This window comes from Buteo buteo, chromosome 10 (assembly GCF_964188355.1).
Source record: "Buteo buteo chromosome 10, bButBut1.hap1.1, whole genome shotgun sequence".
Lineage (NCBI taxonomy): Eukaryota > Metazoa > Chordata > Aves > Accipitriformes > Accipitridae > Buteo > Buteo buteo.
In genome coordinates this window covers 10,823,663-10,842,346 of record NC_134180.1, presented here as the reverse complement: position 1 = coordinate 10,842,346, position 18,684 = coordinate 10,823,663, and the positions used below count along the sequence as shown (strand labels likewise).

The 18,684-nt window shown below is 52.3% G+C and overlaps 2 protein-coding genes across 2 annotated transcripts in view; one reads left to right on the top strand and one right to left on the bottom strand.

Moving 5' to 3' along the window:
- The window catches only part of PAPPA2 (pappalysin 2), a 93,979-nt gene extending 92,338 nt beyond the window's left edge, over window positions 1-1,641 (top strand). The window contains exon 22 of the mRNA XM_075037543.1: window positions 1,567-1,641. Coding sequence (XP_074893644.1) covers window positions 1,567-1,641 — 75 coding nt within the window. The remainder of the gene's footprint in view (window positions 1-1,566) is intronic.
- Window positions 1,642-12,194: 10,553 nt separating this feature from the next.
- The window catches only part of ASTN1 (astrotactin 1), a 54,249-nt gene continuing 47,759 nt past the window's right edge, over window positions 12,195-18,684 (bottom strand). Inside the window, exons 20-23 of the mRNA XM_075037544.1 lie at window positions 18,532-18,667; window positions 18,300-18,400; window positions 17,490-17,673; window positions 12,195-12,429 (exon numbers count right to left, since the gene is read on the bottom strand). Coding sequence (XP_074893645.1) covers window positions 12,195-12,429; window positions 17,490-17,673; window positions 18,300-18,400; window positions 18,532-18,667 — 656 coding nt within the window. The remainder of the gene's footprint in view (window positions 12,430-17,489; window positions 17,674-18,299; window positions 18,401-18,531; window positions 18,668-18,684) is intronic.

Below are 18,684 nucleotides of genomic sequence, written 5' to 3'. Positions count from 1 at the left end.
AGGGAGCAACTTGGCATTGGGGTTGCACAGACCCTTCTTTGTCTCCCATCTCAACCTCCCCTCCCACCTAACTTGCTATCCAGCACTCACAGCCCATCCTTTCTAAGCATATCCAACAGCAAAACAAATCATAGGGCATGAGATAATTTCTCACTGCAAAAATATGTGAATTTGGATCTTCTCATCTCTGTTGTGGAGCTTGAGTCATTTTTCCTTTCATCACACACACACACATACAGGGAAAAGGAAAAATAAAATCCTGGGAAGATCTAGTTAAGATAGGAGAGAAAAGGCTTTACACGCAAGTGACGAGTGAAACCTCCACAGTGGTATCATGACATCTTGGAGCAAGGCACGGCTCTCAGGAGGTCTGAGACATCTGGATCTCAGGCCAAACTAAAGGACGAGTTCACAGTGGAAGGTGGGGGGATTCAGTCCCATGGCTCTCAGGAGGTCCAGCCCCAGCTTGCATACCCCACAGGTCCCAGATCTCCTGTGGCACAAGCCTCCAGCATGTCTCTGTTAAGGCAGATGCAGGAATATGGGGTTTAAACACCAAAAAAACCACTCCAGCCTCTCACTGGCACAGGCTGTGAAAAATCAAATGTGCTTCCACAGAAAGAAAAACTCCTGGCTCTGAGCCTGGTATGTATAAAACCTCTGGAGGAAACTTTTCTCAGCTCCCAAGGCCCATGACTGGGCAACTGTCAACCAGGAGCCAGATGCTCTGCTGGTGCCCTCCCACCTTGCTCTGCTGCCACCAGCTAAGGTGACATAAGCTTGCTAGGTCACATACAGTTGTTGTAGAGAAAGTAATGTGCAGTGAGCCTCTCCACCTACATGGGATGTCTCAAAGCAGCACAGCTTGTGTGTGGCCCGAGACGGACCCACTGCCTGCCCCACTGAAGGTCATTCCTGCTTACACAGCCTCCAGCCTGCCTGGGTTTTCTTAATCCATAGTGCACAAGAACTGTATGAATCTAACCTGGCTCCTATATCAGGTAGTGTGGAGGCCAGCCTTTGCAGCTGGGAGCTTGGCTGAGTTCCTCCAAGAGGTGCAGAAGATGAGGTGCGTGCAGAAGGTGTATGCTACCTTCATGCTTTGCTGAGCCTGGAAGAGCCAGGAGTAGCTTGAAGGACAGGTCCATGGGCTCAAACATGGACAAGGGGAGCTTTCTAACAGAGGCCAAAGTAAAACTGAAATCTAGAGGTGCCTCACCACTACCAGCCCTAGTCCAAATGTCTCACACCCCCCAGGGGAGACTTCTTCCCAGGGTTTGACATTTGGGGCACAAGACTCAAGCTGACGCTTGGTTGCAAAATTTGAAACGCAAGTTAACAAAAAGGAAAACACTAAGAACAAAACTCAGCCAGGGGCAGCTTGTATCACAGCCCATTTCTTAGTGAGCGCAGAGCCTGGCAGTCTCTACAATGCCAACAACATCAGGGCACAGCCCAAAGTGTCTGTCTGTCTGTACCTGCGTGGAGAGGGCTTGCAGAGGCGTAGGGGTGCCAGGAGCCAGGGATCTCAAAGCAGAGGCTTACATCTCCCTTTGGTCCCCCCAGGTGATCCCATTTGCTGCTGACTGTGACCAGGACGAATGCACGTGCCGTGACCCGGCAGCCGAGGAGAACCAGTAGCGGCACCACGAAGGGCCTCTCTCGGTCAGGCGAGCGCCGGAGGAGCGAAGGGGCAGCAACGGGGGCCGCTGCGGAACAGTGGGGTGCGAGGGGGCAGGAGGCATAAGGAAGAGCCAGGCAGGGGGATGGTGACCGCACACAGAGGCGATGGGTCAAGGCCACCGAGCAGCCAGCGGTCTGCGGCACGGGAGGGCAGGCGCGTGGCTGTCCCCTCCCCATCGCTGCTCCCTCCCGAACCCAGCCAGGACACGGGGGCCCAGTGCACACTCGAGGGGCTCAGCCGAGGGTCTGGCACCACCTTGGCCATGCGCTGGGCTGGGCTGCACGCCAAGAGCCTAGGTGCTGCCACGGATATTTGTCCTGGTCCAGCATCTGGGTGTCTGTCTTTGCTCTGGGTTTTGTCACTGTTCGCTCCCCTCTGCTGTACAGGCTTCTTTTAGCAAGGTCGAGGTAGTTGTGATCTCTCTGCAAATATTTAAACTTAATTATATATATATATACATATATATAATATATATATAAATATATATTATATTTTCTTTGCTCTTGATGAAGCTGAGAAAGGATATCCTTTGTCACACACCCATGCTGCTGTGAAGTACAAACCATTGGTAAAAGCGCAGGTTGGGGTGGGAGGAGCAGGGAATTCCCTCTTCCTTGCTGAGAGGGAGCTGGAAGGAGGACAGAGAAGCCAAACACCCAGGCCACGCCAGGAGAGAGCTCCCCAGGCAGGCAGCATGGAGGCTGCAACTGTTCTCTTGGCATCTTGCAGGCATGAAGTTTTGCCCTTGGGATTTGCCAGTGCGTTGCCTTGCTCTGCTTAGGACCCTGGGTCGGGATTTTGAAGTTGAGAAGAAATGCTGCTGTGCCCTTGCATCACTCCGGCAAGCATGGCAGATTTGGTGAACACTGCTGCCCCAAAGGGCACTGCAGATGCCTGTCACCCAGTATTTCAGAGCCCTGTGGGAAGGATTACGTGTCCATGGGGATCACTGCATGGTCAGTAGGAGCAAGGACATGCAACAGTCCCTCTCTGCCCCACTCCCCCTGGCCACGGTGCACCCAACTAGACGAGGGACTTGGTGTGCAACTCAGAGTAGCTGTGTGATGCTCTGAATGAAGGATGATGAAGCGGTCCTGCTTTTCTTTCCCACATCTCGTTTCCAAACATGAGCTTCAACAGTGTTGTCAGCAGTTCTCAGAGGAGATCAGACCCTGTAATGCAAGGAGAGACAGGACCCAAATGACCTGTCAGGAGACTTTGAGCATCATCTTTTCCCATTGAGGTTTTCCTTATTACTATGTCTATGGCCGAGCCCATCATGGTGGATATACAGTCGCTGGCTTTCATGAGTCTCTTCCTCCTGTAGGCACTAAGTGAAAATCTTCAGATCCACTTCTAGCCCCAAAGCCCAGCTAGAAACTTTGCCCCCCGCCCCCCCAGTTGATTCCCAGAAGCTCAGCTTGGCAGCCTGGACCCAGTCCCATAGAGGCAGCAGGTAGGGAAGGTGCCTGACTCCAGCTGGCGTTATCCCCGATGGTTTTGTGCTGCAAAGAGGCAGAGAAAAGGGATAGAAAGAGGAGAGCAGAGAAGGGACCACAGAGGAGAAGCATGGACCCCCGTGTCCACGGGTCCCGCTGCAGGTTGGGACCAAGAGACCCAAGGCTGCCCCGCTGCATCCTCCCCCCATGGCCTGTGCTGGTGGAGGCAAGCTCCAAGCCAGGGTTTGTCCAGTGCGGGAGCGATGGAGAGAGGGTGACACGGTGTGGAGAGACCGGGGATTTTCAAGGCATCCTTTGGTTTTCGCTAGCTTTCCCCCTCCCACCACTTTTTTTTTGTCAGGCATCTCCTAAAGTTATATTTCGCTGGAGGACAGGAGTAGGGGCAGAGGTGCCTGGACATCCCACCAGCGTCCAGACAGGAGCTGCTTTGTCCTTCTCCAGGCCCTTTCCTGATCCCAAGTGTCCCCATCACCCCACGGCGGGTCACCTCCTGCCTGCCCTGGTCTAGGAGAGGATGTGGGGTGGGGGGGCTGGACGATGGGCCCCATCTCCTCTTGCAGCAGGGACTCACTGACATTTCTGTTCCCGTCATGCACAAGTGACAACATCCCGGGGTTATCACCCAAATGCATTGTCAGTTTGGCAGAGCGCTGCAATTTTTTGACAGAGATCTACTTTTCAATTAAAAAAAAAACAAAACTCAAACAACCCAAGGAAATTTTAAGAAGGCCCTTTGCGACTCTTCTAGCCACAACAACATCCCCAGGCTGTGCAGCTCGGGCAGCCCGTCCTGCTCCACCAGCACAGGGAAGGGGAGATCCAGGGATCCCAGCACAGCAGGAGCAGGGGGCACAGCAGCCCCCAGATGGTGGGGACATGGGATGAGGGTGACACACAGAGGGAGAATTTCAAGTCCCAGCATCTTGCCATGCCAAACCCTTTCCTGCCTGGTGTCAGCATTACCTAGATGCCTATGTGTTTAGACATCAAATTTTTAGCCTTTTGGCATGAAAATCCTGGTCTCAACAACAGCTCGTCCCTGCTCAGCAGTGGATGCAGGGAAGGGACCATATCCCATGGGCAGGGGAACTGGGCGGGGCCGGAGGTGCTGGCTTGGCTGATAGACATATGTGCTTTTCATGAATGGGTAGCTTCTACGTACTGAAATATTGTTCTTCTATAGCGACACTGAGCGGTTTTTGTCCCTTAGGGTTTTATTCACAATGGAGGCTGCTGCTATTTTTATTTTTTGTATTTGATAATTATTTTTTATAAAAATCTATGAAAAATAAATAATCTTCCCATCCTCCACCTCTTTTGCCTCCTTGCTTCACCCAAAGCGGGGCCAGGCTGGGGGAGGGAGGTGGTTCAGCTGCTCCCAGCATCCTCGCTCCCGCATGCCCTCCTCTGCCCCAAACTACGGACTCTCCCAGCACTGTGCCAGCAAGGTGGGAGAGCTCCTTTGGGTTTTGGGCTGGGGACACACACACCTCCAATGCTGTCCCTATTCAAGGCTGCCACCCAGGCAGCTTTTGCTGTGCCACTAGCTGTGAGGACACTTTTGCAGATGGTCTTCTGCTAGTTATGCCACAAACAGGTCCAATCCCAATCACTTTTTGTAATTAACCCACCTTAAAGGTAAGGAAAGAGTATCTGTGTGTGTTCACACCCCACCTCCCTGGGGACAGGGAGCAGGGGGTGGCTCACTCTAGAGCCAGAGAGACATGCCACATGGCACCCTGGCAAGAGACTTAAAACCAAAGACAATAAAAAAAGTTGCTTAAAGATTGTGGGAATTTATTATTATTTTTTAAGCAACCAGATAAGCTTTGTACATATGGACTGGGAAAGACAAAAAAGCCCTGCACAAGGTGGGTGGCCCTGCCACAGTGCCCCTGCAGCCAGCTCCAGCCTCTCCAGTGACAGTGGTGAGCCCAAGGCACCCAACTCCATTTGCTTCAGTGCACCACCGGCACAAAGCATGACAGGGACCAGGGCAAGCTGATTGCATAGTACCAGCTGAACTGCCTCCTGTGGACATTCCCAAATCCCACAAACATCCCATGTCACCAAGGCAGGGGACATTCACAGGACCCCTCATGGGTTAGGACTTTGCTTTGAAGCTGCCCACAGCTGTCCTGCTCTGTCCACTTGGCTGAATCAGTGTTTCTGGTGCTCTGGAAAATGGGATTTGCAGCATTCGATGAAGCAACCATCCCATGGAACCTGCTGCAGCCACAGCCCCATGTGTCCCCAGCCATACCTGAGCATCCCCTCTGGACCAGAAGCACCTGGACCATCTGGGCCAGGTTTGGAAGTCCCACGCTGGAAGGCTATCATGCCAGTGACACAAGGAGGAACAGCATATGGCTGGGGGTCAGGAGGCTTTCTTTGTGGCAATTCCTGACTCCCAGTGGCCCGTAGAAGCTAGGTCTCCCACAATGCTGGGTACGGAGCCACCAAGCCACAATGGCCTACAGTGGCCACAGCTGGTGACTACATCTGCAATGGGACCAGCCTGCCCTGTGGTCGCTTCCCCAGGCCTGCAGGGTTGTTTACTGGAAGGGAATACTGCTTTTTATAGACTTTGGGCAAAGGGAATTACTGGGTCTTTCTTCTTCCCACTGCTACCTTTTCCACTGTTCAGGTGTTTTGGTGTCCATGTCACAGGTTTTTTTCCCTTTCCTTTTTTAAGACAGTTTCAACTGAGCAAATAAAATGGCCCTGAAAAAAAGTCAGGATGGCTTCCAAGAGCAAGCAAACACGAATGGCAGCTAACAAAATCCAGGCTGTGTTTTTTGATGGACCAGTTTTGTGGACATTTCAAGCCTCTCCCCACATCAGACAGGGACAAGATGGTCCCTCAAGTAGCCCCTTTGCTGTTTCACACCTCAGCGCAGAGTTTGAAAAGGCCAAAGCCATGCTAGGAGCTATTTCTCTTTCCTTCACCACGCACCTTGCTTGCAAGTGGAGGAGAAGGTGAATTACAGCTGAGCAAGCAGAAAGATTATAAAGGACTGAAAAACACAAGCACCTGAAGTGGGTTAGGGGCCAGGGGGCTGCTGGACCCTGGAGGGCAATGCCAAGTCTATGGAAAGCAATGAAATCCCAAATTTCCTCCTGCAGGGTTGACCCGAGCACATCAAGGGCCCCAGAGAGGAGTGATGGGCTGAGAAAATGGAAGGAAAAGCCCCTAACACGGGGTGCCCAGAGCTGCACTGGTGGCTAGGCAAGCAGGGAGCACCTGGGGACGTGGAGCTGCCCCTGCCAGCTCCAGGGCAGCTGGGTGCATCGCACAGCCTTCCCTCCTCTCCGTGGCCGGGATGGCCTTCCCGTCACTGGCAATCAGAGCTGTATGTACACGGCCCTGATTGAAACAAGCTGAGGTGCTTTGGTTTTGTGTTTCTGCTGGAAGCAAGTGAGGCCCCGGCAAGCCCTTGGTCCTTCTGGCTGCCTGCGCCAGGGCAGCTGGGGATGGCAGGCACAGGGGCATGCAGGCAGGGCTGCAGGAAGGTCTGCCTCCAGTGCTGGCCCTTGCACCATGTCCAGGGGGTTGGGGCTGGGGTGGAGATGCCCAAAATCAAAGGGGGTGTATTCCTACTGGGGACAGTCAACTCATCCTGAGTCTCCCTCTTCGTTATCTTTGATTTCCCTTGTCCTGTCTTTAAACCCCACTCCCTCTTCTTTCAGCCATCTCTGATGGCCATATGCCTCCCTTTGCTCTGCGCTGGCCTCTCCTTCAATTCTGGTCTTTGTACGGCCTCTCTCATTGCTCCCCAAAAGAGGAACAACATCTCCTGGTGACATCAGAAGTCCTCTCTGGGGCAAAGCTCCCCACATCATGCACTTCCACCAGGGCCAGCTTTGCTCTATGAAGGATGGTGCATTAAGGGGCTCCACAGCCCCAAGCAACCAGGACCCCAGTTGTATGTCTTGCATTTAAAACAAAAAGAGCAGCTGTCTATGGGACTAGCCAAGTGAAGAGCTGTTTTCCCATCCTGTCCCCCTGTTTCTGCCCAACACCCAGCCTCACGGCAAGATGCGCCAACCCCTGCATCGCCCAAATGATGAGGACATGCGATTGAGCAGGCTGGTGGCTTGTTCAGCAACACAAACTGGATTTGAAAAGCTTTGTCAGCCGTTACAATGAAGGAGACCACACAGTCAATCATTAAGAAATGGGGCAGCCACCAGCACCATGGGGACACAGTGCCTTGTGTGTGGGCTCCAGCGGTGCCACATTATTCACACATGTCTTGAAATGCAGCAATCCCTACTGGTACCTGCTTTCTGAGAATGAATTGGGACTGTTGGCCAACAGCAACCCTTCCAACACACACACACGTTACCAAACCCTTCCTAAAAAGCTGCAATTGTACTGGTGAGGCATCCTTTACAGTCTGCTTCATCCTTTTTGGGGTGGCTTTCTCCAAACCCCCATCACTGGCAAGTCAGATGACCCCTGAGGAGATTTTGGTCTGGCAAAGATGTGATGAGCCAGCCATGCCGAGACTTTCTTACACAGCAGCTCAGGCTTGCAACTGCACGCTCCACTGCCACGCGGCTTCTCTCCACCTCCTTCTCCTCCTCACATCTCATTCCACAGCCACAGGTTATTGTGCAATGAGCCGGTGGCAGCCACAGCACTTAACTGCATGGAAAATAGCAGAAGGAAAGTATCGGGTGTATTTTTAGCTTATTTTCCTGCAATTTAGTAGTGGGAAAAGAAAAAAAAATAAAAATCGAGTTGTTCCATGAGACTTGATGAAGTCTGGTTTCCTATGGATTCATGCGCTATAGCCCCTAAATCCCTCTTGTCCCATGTCCACCCAGGCATCCTGCCTGCCCACAGTAATCCCCAGCTCTCCCACCCATCTGGCAGGGCAAGTAGCAATACACACTGGGCTTGGCCAAAGGGCCAGCTGCAACAAGTGCTGATGGCCTGAGCACTAGACACAACACTGCACTGTAAATGACTTTTAAGGCATCCCTTTCAGTTCTCACCTCTGCTTAGGCACTGACTTTCTCATTGTTTGTAGGACACTAATATTCATGATACTGCTAGTCCTCTGTCAGAAGTCTGCCAGATGGACCAGGAAGTTCTCAGGTGGTGGTTGACCACCAGACAGCACCATCCCATCCACCTTACATACCAAAAAAGGAGCTTTTTTGGACTCTGCTCCCGAATTCCCAGCATCCGCAGAGGTTTGCAAAGCAAGGATTGAGAGCCCCTCACCAAGGACGTGTAAATGCAGTCTTTCCTCTCAAAACCTGAAGGTGCCTGCAGGCATCTGCGTCTTCCCATGCCCAGCAGAGCAGGTAGGTGAGGCGAAGCGTAGGACACAGCTCCAGCCGTAGGTACCGAGTGGTTCGGGACTTGGCTAACCCAGTGGGCAGACAGGCTAATGTTAAACTTGTGTGAAGACGCACCCGAGTTCAAAGGCTGGGAGTGTTTCATCCGCTACCAAAAGATGACATCAACTGGACCAAAACTATAAACAAACACTCCAGTTTGCCAGAGCCACAGATTACTAACAGCTCCGTTTAATAGTCAGTTAAATTATCATCTGGAGTTTTACATAGTGTTACAATGATTTTTTTTGTTGCTGTTGTTTAAAACCTTTTTTTTTTTTTTTTTTGAGTAATCTGGAAGGGTTTTGTGTTTCTTGCCACATGGCTATCTCACCCTAAAGCACCCTACTTTCAATCTACAGTAGTAAAACGTCACATTAGAGTTTTAATAGAACATCAAGGAACATGAACTGTAGCCATCTTTGTAAAGAAAAGGACCAAACCATCTTTATATGTTAAGTAACTCCACAACAAGTAAAAGGTAGTAATGCTATTACAGGAGTACGGGTGCAGCAAAGAAAAGATAACGACCCAGAGGTTCATCTCAGGTGAATGATCGCTCATTAATTCAGAAATAAAACAAGAAGAGAGGGCAGGGGAACAAGAGAGGTTGCAGAAATGGATGGAAAATAGTGTCTTTCCCAGTTTTCATGTTGTTGGCAGCATGGGAAGAACTAGGAGTCCAAGAGAGAAAATACTGTGCAGACCCAAGAGTAGGACCCTGCAGCAGATGTGGACGGTGTCAGCTCTGCAAGGAAGGGCATGCCTTGGGGCTCACCCATGGCTGTTTTGGGTGAGCAAGCCCCATACAACACATCTCACCAAGACCAGGTCTGCAGCCATGGTGCAGCCCCCCACTCCGGTCTGCGCCCCCATGGCAAGCTGCTAGAATTTGTCTGAGATGGGCTTATGTGTTAGTTGAGGGATTTTGGCAAGAAAAAACAAGTTTGGGCAAAATTCTGACTTGCAAAGCCAAAGTGAGGAAACCAAGAAGGAAGCCTTTACAAAGCCAGGGCCATCGTGAAAACGGCCCCGCAGATGTGCCACACTGGCACGACCTGCTGGCACAGTGGGGGCAGCAATGCTGCGGTGGTCAACCAAGCGGAGCACAGCCCCACCAGCAGACTGAGCGCTCTGTCACGGGATGGGGATGCCGAGTGCCGTCCAACACTGCGAGAGTGCTGCCAAAGGACCTTGGATGGGTGGCTTTCCCCTTGCCCTCCAGGGTTGTCCATCTCCCAGCCCATGGGGAAGCTGGGGGCGAGGAAGCAGATTCCAGCCCAGCCAGCTGATGACGCTGCGGGGTTATGTTTGACCACGCAAGGGCTTTGAAATGGGAGCGCAGAAGCAGAACAGAAATATCTGCAGAGCCCCAGCGCAAATCTTGGGGCCAGACGAAAAAGCAACCTAGGCAGGTGTGAACGCATGGGGTGTCCAGGGTTTTCCTGGCAACGTTGTGGCAAGTGGCTGGCAGACTGCAGGGCTCTGTCCCTCCTGCTGCACCTAGTAAGCAATAAAAGAGAGGAGACTGCTTCCCAAAGGAAAACAGTCTGCGTTTCATATAAAGGCCACATAAGCGGTATTACTTGGTGAGCAACCAACTTGCATCTGGGCCAGAGCAGCCTTCGTTCAAGCATCCCTTTGAGGCATTGAGCAGAGGTGCCCTTTGCCCATCCCTGGACAGCTGCCTGGCTGGATGTTAAAAGTTGCCTCAGCATCTGCTGGGAGAAACAAGAGGATAAACCAAAGTGTCTTGGCCAAGACTGCCGGTGGCTGAAAGGCAAAGGAGCAACGGCTCAGTACAGATCACCTGCCCACATAGATCTGCATACAGAGATGGCTCTGGTCTTGCTCTGAGCCCCAAGCTCTTGGCAGCATCAGGCACATCAAAATATAAGGAGAAACATGTAAGAAAAAGCCAAATGGATCCAATAGACTTCCTTCTTGCAAAGAGCAGGCGTTTGCCTGCTGACCCCTGCTAGACACATTCATCACAGAAACAACATGGGGATGCCCAGGTGATACTGACTGCTGGTGGCTGCTCCCAGCAGCTCCCCAGTCCAGGCCAGCTGCCCCTGGAGGACAGGTCTGCCCACAAGAAGGGAAGAGCAAAGCACTGTGTGATCCTGCAGGAAGATACTGAACTGCTGTTGCACAAATACTGTATTGCGGCGCTGTCGGCTGTGACTGGCTGCGGACCACAGCCGCCTCCCTCTCAGAACCATGCAAATATTCGAGCTGTGTCCTTGGCAGGTAGGAGGAGGAATGAGGCAGAAAATTGTAAGAGACAGGCTGAAGATTGCTCCTGCCAAGACTGAAAAAATGAAAAGGAAATTTCTCTCTGAAGAGGCATCGTAAAAATCCCACTGTAGGGCTCCTGGCTTGTCCAGATCAAAGGTGCACAGCTGGAAAGTCCAGAGCTGCCTCCTCTGAAAACCAGGCTGGAAGCTGAAGCTAAAAGGAAGCTGTTTGCTGCCTCCAACACCATCAGTGGTAACAAGGTTTTGGAGAACAGTTTGCTCTGAACCAAGCCCAGTGTCCCAGGACAACCCCAGTTCTCTGGTTTAAAAAAAAAGTCACCGGTGAGAGCTGCAGACGTGAACCTGAACACGGGCAAGCAATACCCCCAGAAGCCTGCCCGCCACGCTGTGCCACCGAGCACTCTCTGGGACCAGGATCTCCAGGACTATCCTCCACTGCTGTGTCGGGGTACACTATACCCTGCTCCCCTCACCACGCAGAGCCCAGGCTACGCCACAGCTACAGGGTGGCTGGTGCAGAAGGCAGCCTTATCCATGCCATCTGGGTGGTACTGTCTTGGCTGGAGGTCTCCTGAGCAGTAGTTTGACATTGCTTCAAAGTCTTTATTATGGTGGGTAAAAAAAAATAATGGAAGGGATTTTTAAGTTGACTTCCTAGGAATGTGGTCCCACAAGAAGAAAGCTCACGATATCCAGCTGACCACTGGCCCTGAGGCCAAGTTGCCTTTTCTCTGGAGGAATCTGCAACTTGGAGCAGACATGGGCTTTGACCATGACGTAAGAACCTGAGGAGATGGGCTCACCAATGCCCCTTTCTCCTCGCCCCCGCTGGTGACACCCCACCAGCCCTGCCCTGCAACGGCACCATTACTCAGCCAGGTCTCATCCAGACTGCATGCTTTACAATTGCAAAAAAAAAAAAAATCCCAATCCTTTTGGCCATCCAGTGGCTGTTTTATTCAGCCATATCCATTAGCATCTCAACCTGACCTGCGTGCCCTGCCTCCATTCTCTGAACACTGCATCACCTGCTCTCCCATCCTGGCTGTGTCACTGTGTTTCTCCCATGGCCAGTGTCCCCCACCCTTGGGAAGGTCCCCACAGCCAGGGCAGGGATGGGGCAGGAGGAGAGAGCATGCCCTCCCAACCGGCCCTCTCCACCGATGCTGAGGAACCTCTTGGCAAAATGAATAAAACAAAACCAAGAAAACTGGGTCCCACAAGACTTCTAACTAGAAAGGCTTTTGGCCAAGTCGAAGAAGAAACTAATACTGAGTCAGTCCTGCACAGAGCAGCTGTTTTCACTCCCCGGTCCAAATTTTCGCCTCCAGAAACATCAGCGACACCCATCCCACCCACCCCCCGCCATGGGTCCGTGTATAAAACCCTCACAAATGCCTGTGGGAAGGCCAGCGTGAGAGCGGGCACCTGCAACCCTCAGTAGTCCTTGTCACCATAGTCATTGTAAAGGACACTCAGCGTCTGCTCCTCGCACGTCTTCTTGAGGTCCCGGCTGAGCTCTGACCAGTCGAGCCCATAGGGCTTGATCTCACTGTAGCGGCAGGCAAGGTACTTGAGGGACGAGCGCTGGAGGCTGATCTTGGGCTCTTGCAGGAGGCCATTGCACCAGCTGCTGAGGTCCCCCAGCTGCGAGAGGATGAGGCCGGCCTTCCTGCAGTGAGGACAGGCAAGGGCAGATGCCGGGGTGGGAGGTGGGGATGGACAGCGAGGGGGCAGCGGGGGTGATGGAGACACCATGGGGTGATGGTGGGAAGGGCAGAAGGAGCATATGAGGAGAGAAAAGCAAAGACGGTTAAGGAGACCACGGGAGCTCCTGGAGGAAGAAGAGATAACGCAAGAGTCAGGCAGCGTGGAGAGCAGCAGAGTGGAGCCCAATGCTGACAGGACGAGGAGGGATGATGGGGCAGGGGGGGACACACCAGCCCCATGGCAGCACTGCAAGCCTAAATGCAGGTGAGAACAGCCCCTACCCGGGTCAGAGATGCCCACACCACCATGGTGGTGCTGGACCTGCTGTGCTGGTCTTGGGACTCACTTTACAGTTCCCTGCCCTGTCCTCCCTTCTTCAACCCTGTACTGTCCCCACAACAAGGCCAGGTTTGCTGAGGGTTTAGTGAGGGTACAGTCACAGGTGTAGCTGTGAAACCCCCAACACCCCTTGGGATGGACATCATCAACAACTCAAATGGCATCACTAGTCACTGCTGCAGCTACTGGACCCCAAATATAACAAGATAGGAAAGCGGGAGCCGATAGCACTGCAGGCAGTGGGGAGAAATGCTAAAAGGTGTCAGGCATGACATGTGTGGCCAGCCCAGGGCAGTGTCACCACGTGTGTCCTCTCCATGAAGTACATGTGTTGCATGTTTGGGAACTGCGCTGGTCACTCGTGGCTTGGTGTAAGACACCTCCAGTGACATGGCAGGAAAGGCAGGGAAAAAGTGGGCATGCCAGGAGCATCACTCCCTTGCCATCATGTGGCTGAGGGGGACGTGATGGAGAAGAAATGCACAGTATTGGGAGCCAGCACGCTGGGACACCAATGAGCATGAAGGAGATTCAGGAAAAAAACCCACTCAAAATATCATGCCTGGCTTGTGGGGGTCTGTATGGAAGGCTGAAGGTGAGTTAAAAATTATGATCGTGCTAAGATGCAATATCACAAGATATAAATACAATGAATGACACTCCTGGTACATGACTTGCAATGTTTAGTAACAGTTTAGGAAACATGTCCCACAGGACAGCATGCAAACTAGAAGGAATATACTGAGGCATACAACATAGGTTTGATCCAAAAAGCTCTGAGAGAGCAGGGGTTGTGGCAGAACTCCCCAGTTCTTTGCATGTGCATTTTGCATTTTGCATTTTCCAATTGCAGAGAGCAAAACAAGGAAAGGCAGGTCACGGCAGCAGTGTTTCCTAAAGAGCCACAACCCAGCCAAGGAAGCCAGGAGAGAAGGTTGGGTGACAGAGGGAGAGGAAGTCCAGGACAAATCCATCTTCAGCAGAAGACAGACACGCAGCACCCCCAGGGCAACATAGCCTTGGTGTGTGCTTGTTCTGGTAGCAAGAAAGTGCTAAATTACCAACCCCTCACATTGGATAAGATATTGGAATACCGTAGAGGATCCTGGCCAAATATGATCTAAAGTGTGTTCTCTTCACATTTTTCCTCTTAAAATTGTGTTTCTAATGCTTTTATCAAGAAAAACAGTTTGTTCAGATAAAAGACATTATGTTAATTTTAATCTTGTCTAGCACTTTGGGTGATCTCCAGGGAACCTGACACATGTGGAGGTAATGGATTCAAATGAAGTGTCTTGAAGGTGAGTATTGCATGTGCCTGGAAACCCAGACAAAAGTTTAAGTGTCTCAAGAGCTGGGATAAGTTTCCTAGCCAGCTTCAAGGTCAATTGGTGTGTTAGTATAGACAGGGAAGATACATCCCCTTGGTAGCTTTAACTCAGCATCTGTTCAGCACAGAACAGGCAGCGGAGGCACAAATGGTGATGCTAGGGGAAAAAACCCTCTTTGTCACATTCTCACTTGGATAAGCAGGGGTTGTGTGTGGAGTACATGGCTGTGTTGTGGCTGGTTTGACAGTTCAGGGGTACATATACCAACCATGGAGGAACATCCACAGCCCCTCCACACCTTCCTCCAGGCCAGATGCACCATGGGAGAGCTGCTTGGAGAGGAATTAATTTACCCTAGGCCCAGCCAGAGCCAACCTTGCCTTTCCTGGAGAGGAAACCCTCAAGAGGTCCATCACGGAGGTGGCTGCAGCTCCAAGGGGCCAGTCTGGAGCCACCAAGAGGTTGTTCAGCTCTGCAGCAATGTGACACCCGCAGCCCCGGGGCTCACATCCAGAGCACAGCAGAGAGGTGAAGGTGCTTAGCATGATGTTGACTCTGGAGATAGCCACCCAAGCTGGCCAGGTCTTCCAGCCATGAGAAGGTAGCTGACCTCTCACTTGTCTTGGTCCTCGCATCTAGACACCTAGGCAAGGTGCCACGACTGCCTCTCTTCCTCTAGCGTCACCGGTACCCTAATAGGAACGTTGAATATGGTCCCACAGATTTTGGCTCAAAGCCCATAGACACCACCAGACTTCACCAGGCTTTGCATCACTTATTGCTTGCTAGAAAATGACTTGCCTTTCCCTCTATTTCTTCTCCTTATGCAAAGTCCAGGGCTCTCTGCAGCCCGTCTCAGACTGGGAGGGAGTGACTCGCTTTCATAACCCCAGGCAAGTTATCGGCGCATACCCTCGCTTCCTTCGGTCCAGCAGCCAGTGTCACCAAGAAGGGAGGCGAGTGCACCCCAAGCAAGCAGACCAGAAGGCAGCATGGCCGCGTGGAGGAGGAGGGACACGGTAGAGTCAGTCGCGTGGGTCCACATCCAGGACTTCAAAGGAGCATCAGCAACAGTCAAACAAACACTGTCTGCCGGCTAAATAATGTCATCTGCAAGTGATTTGTCCTGTCACCACCAGTCTGGATGCTTCGCCCTCGCAGACGATCAAACAGAAGGTCTGCTTTCCAAGATTTGTCATCACCAGAACCCACTGCAGCTGCCTAAATGTCTCTTTCCAAGTAGCGCGAGCTGCAAACACTTCATCAGCAACTTGCGTCATCCCATCCTAAGTGCTCCAGCATTTCCAGAGGGTGGAATTAACCCTCTGGCGCATAGATTCACACAGCAATTGGTAACATTTGGCCAATTCAGTGGCATTTCTGGCTGCTCCATGCCAATGCACCTCTGCCTCGTGGGGCTCAAGGCAGCAGCTTCCACCACACCTTCTGGCTGGTCCTTGGTCTCCTCACTGAGGCAGCAAGCAGCGATGGCAATGCTCAGCCTCAGCGATAGCAGTGGCTGTGTGACAACTCCAGTCTGTCACGTAAGGAACTTTATGTACTCACGCAAACCATCACAACAGATGTCAGATGGTCTGTGCAAACTGGGGCTGGATTTCACATCTGGAAACGGAGACAGAGCGGCAACACCGCAGCTGGGCTTGAGACAAAGGTGGGACATTAAGTCCAAGCCTGCTGATCCCACTCGGTGTCATGAGAATGAAGCAACCCTGGGCAGAGGAGCTGGTGGGAGCCTTAGCCTTAACAAGACTCCACGCACTGGGATGTCGCTACTGAGCTTTGAGGCTGTGCCTCAAAGAGCTCACATTTCTTAGAACATAAATGGGAAAAGGGGAAAGAGGAGAAACCCCAGCTTAGCCCCAGGGAGTGCAGGATCTCTTAGGAGTTTCCCACCAAAGCTGAACTAGGAGACATGCCTAAGACAGCCACTAGCTATTTGCTGAGTCTTTCTGACCACCTAGCAGAGTTTACGAGGACAGACAAGGTACGAGGAGGATCTCCAGTCCTCTGCTAGAAATCCACAGGTGATCACCTGGAGAAGCAGGGCTGGAAGACAGCTAGTAGTGAGACCAGCAAGAGGAGGTGTGGGACAGGGGGTAAGGTGCAGGCCATGCATTTCATAAATCGGAGTTGTTGCTGACGTACATTTGAAGTAATCCTGATTTCTGTATGGGCTCAAGACTCCAGTTCTTTGGAGGCCAGATGCTATGAAACACCACTGCAGCCCACACAATCTCCCAGCCCAGCTTGCTAAACTGACTGGAAACACCCACATTACTGGGAAACCACGCAGACAAAAGCAGACGTCGAAGGACATGGGGAAAAGGGAACATCTGGCTGTCTCTGCAAGCCCTTAGCATGAGGCATCCCATCCCCAGGCAGCTGGAGGGGCTGCAGTGACCTGGAGGAGCCCAGGGAGAGGACATGGTGCTCATTCAGGCATGAAGGTACTGCTTCATCCAGGAAGAGCTCAGGGCAACCTCCTCCAAAACCTGCCGTGGCAGCTCAGCACTGCCTGGGCACAAAACCACTCGTGTCCCTGAGATCACCCCACACGACCACAGGCATGGATCAAAAGGGAGGGAACGTGCAATTCAGACCCAAGATCAATCCACTGCCTGCTTTGGACCACAAGTGGCAGTGAGTTCAACACACAGAGATGCATTCAACTCAAGTCAAAGCCCAGGAAAAGGAGGAAAGCCAAGTCTGACCTTGGCATGGCCCAGCACACGTGTATGTGTTTGCACACACTTCATCCAGCAGCTTCCACAACCAAGCTCTCCTCTGTCACCTTCTCCAGCAGGCTTGAAGGCACAACCACCTCCTTGCACCTTCTTCCCTCCATCAATGCCTGGGGCCCTTCTCTAGCAACATGCTCTGACCACACTTTCTGCCCTCCTCACCCGCAACAACCTCCATTCCTCAAAGGTGTATTATTTTTTCCAAGACCCTCTGCCTTTTTGTCTGTGGCAGCAGCTACTGAGGGAAAAAGAGAATCCCATCCCCTTCCCACCCTGCATAGCATGAATGGACTAGGCAAAACTCCAGAGGCAGTACAGGGCTGGTGGGATGGACAAGGATGGTGGGTTGACAGTGGTCTACTGCCTTCCACCTTGTCCTATGTTTGTGGTCCTTCAAGGGAGATGGCTGGACCCCAAACATATATGCACAGCATCCAGCAAAACAGGAATCCCACTGCGAGACTCTAACCTCTATCATCAAATTCATGAGATTTGCCAGAGAGTCACCTTGCTGGTGACCAACATCTACAAGGGATAAGCTTGTTGGTGGACAGGCCTGCCTGCCTAGCCAACCCAGCTCCCGAGCCTACCTGGGCCCCAGCTCATCTTCACAGCGCCAGGTGAACTCCCCAAAGCTCTCATAGTGCTGGTTGTAGTGGTAAAGGACTCGGTGCAGGCTGGGGGAACCCAGGTCCAGCAGAGTGTTGTAGGCTGTTTGCTGCTCCTTGCCGCTGGTGTAGCCGTTGAAGAGGTTGTAGATCTTGTCTGCTATTTCTGGGCAGAAGGATGCAGTATTCAGTAGGGTGCAAGGAAAGGCATGAACAAAGCCCACCAGGCTAAAGCTCAGCTCTACGGAAACCAAGGCGAGAGCCAAGATTTGTCCCCTGAGCCATATCAAGACTAGATCACAATGGAGGAGCAACAGAGTAGATAGCATTCCCCGGACTCAGTTCAGGTTAGGTTCCCACAGTTTGTTCTGATTAGGAGAAGAAACGGGTGGTGTCATCAGGTACTATTAGTGAAATACCATTTATTTATGAGAAGGCACACAACTGGGGTTTCTTGAGCACAGCCATCACCTACACTAACAGTTGCTTTCTGGGCAGGACAGGCAGGTCTTCTTGGCTATTTCACTATGTCCTGAATGCCTGCCCCTCCACCCATCCTCCCACACCTCCACCAGCACAGAGTGCCTCTGTGTTTGTTTGTGGAGAGGATATATGTCTCCTGCTGCTCTCCACACCAAGTCTCAACACCATGTGGCAGCACCTGGGCCACCGTGGGTGAAGGAGATGTTACAGCCAGGACACGAGATGTGTGTGGGGACATGCTGGAAGGGGGAACTCCCTGTTGCTCGTTCCAAGCATCACAGTCCAGCAGCTCCCCTCCCTCAATCTCACCTTGAGCTTTCACATCGTCTACCACAGGGCAGGGGGTCTTGACCGTCACGTCACTGGACCTGGAGCGTCTTCCTGTGTTATCAACTCCCCAGAGCGTGAACCTGGCCGAGAAGCAAAAAAGGTGAAGCTCTGGACTCCCAAGGCCTCATGCAAACACAGGCAGCATCAGGCAGGAGCACCACAATCAGGGTGGCAGCACTGCCACGGGCACAGTACGGGGGAGGCAACTCACATGTAGGTGGTGTCGGGCTCCAGGCAGCGAACGATGAGGGAGATGGTGGAGGAGAGCCTGTCAGGCACTTGGGCCGGCATGGCGCAGGGTGACTTGGCGCCAGAGATGATGTCGTCCACGAAGCTCAGCACCGTCTCTAGGGAGAGAGGGGTG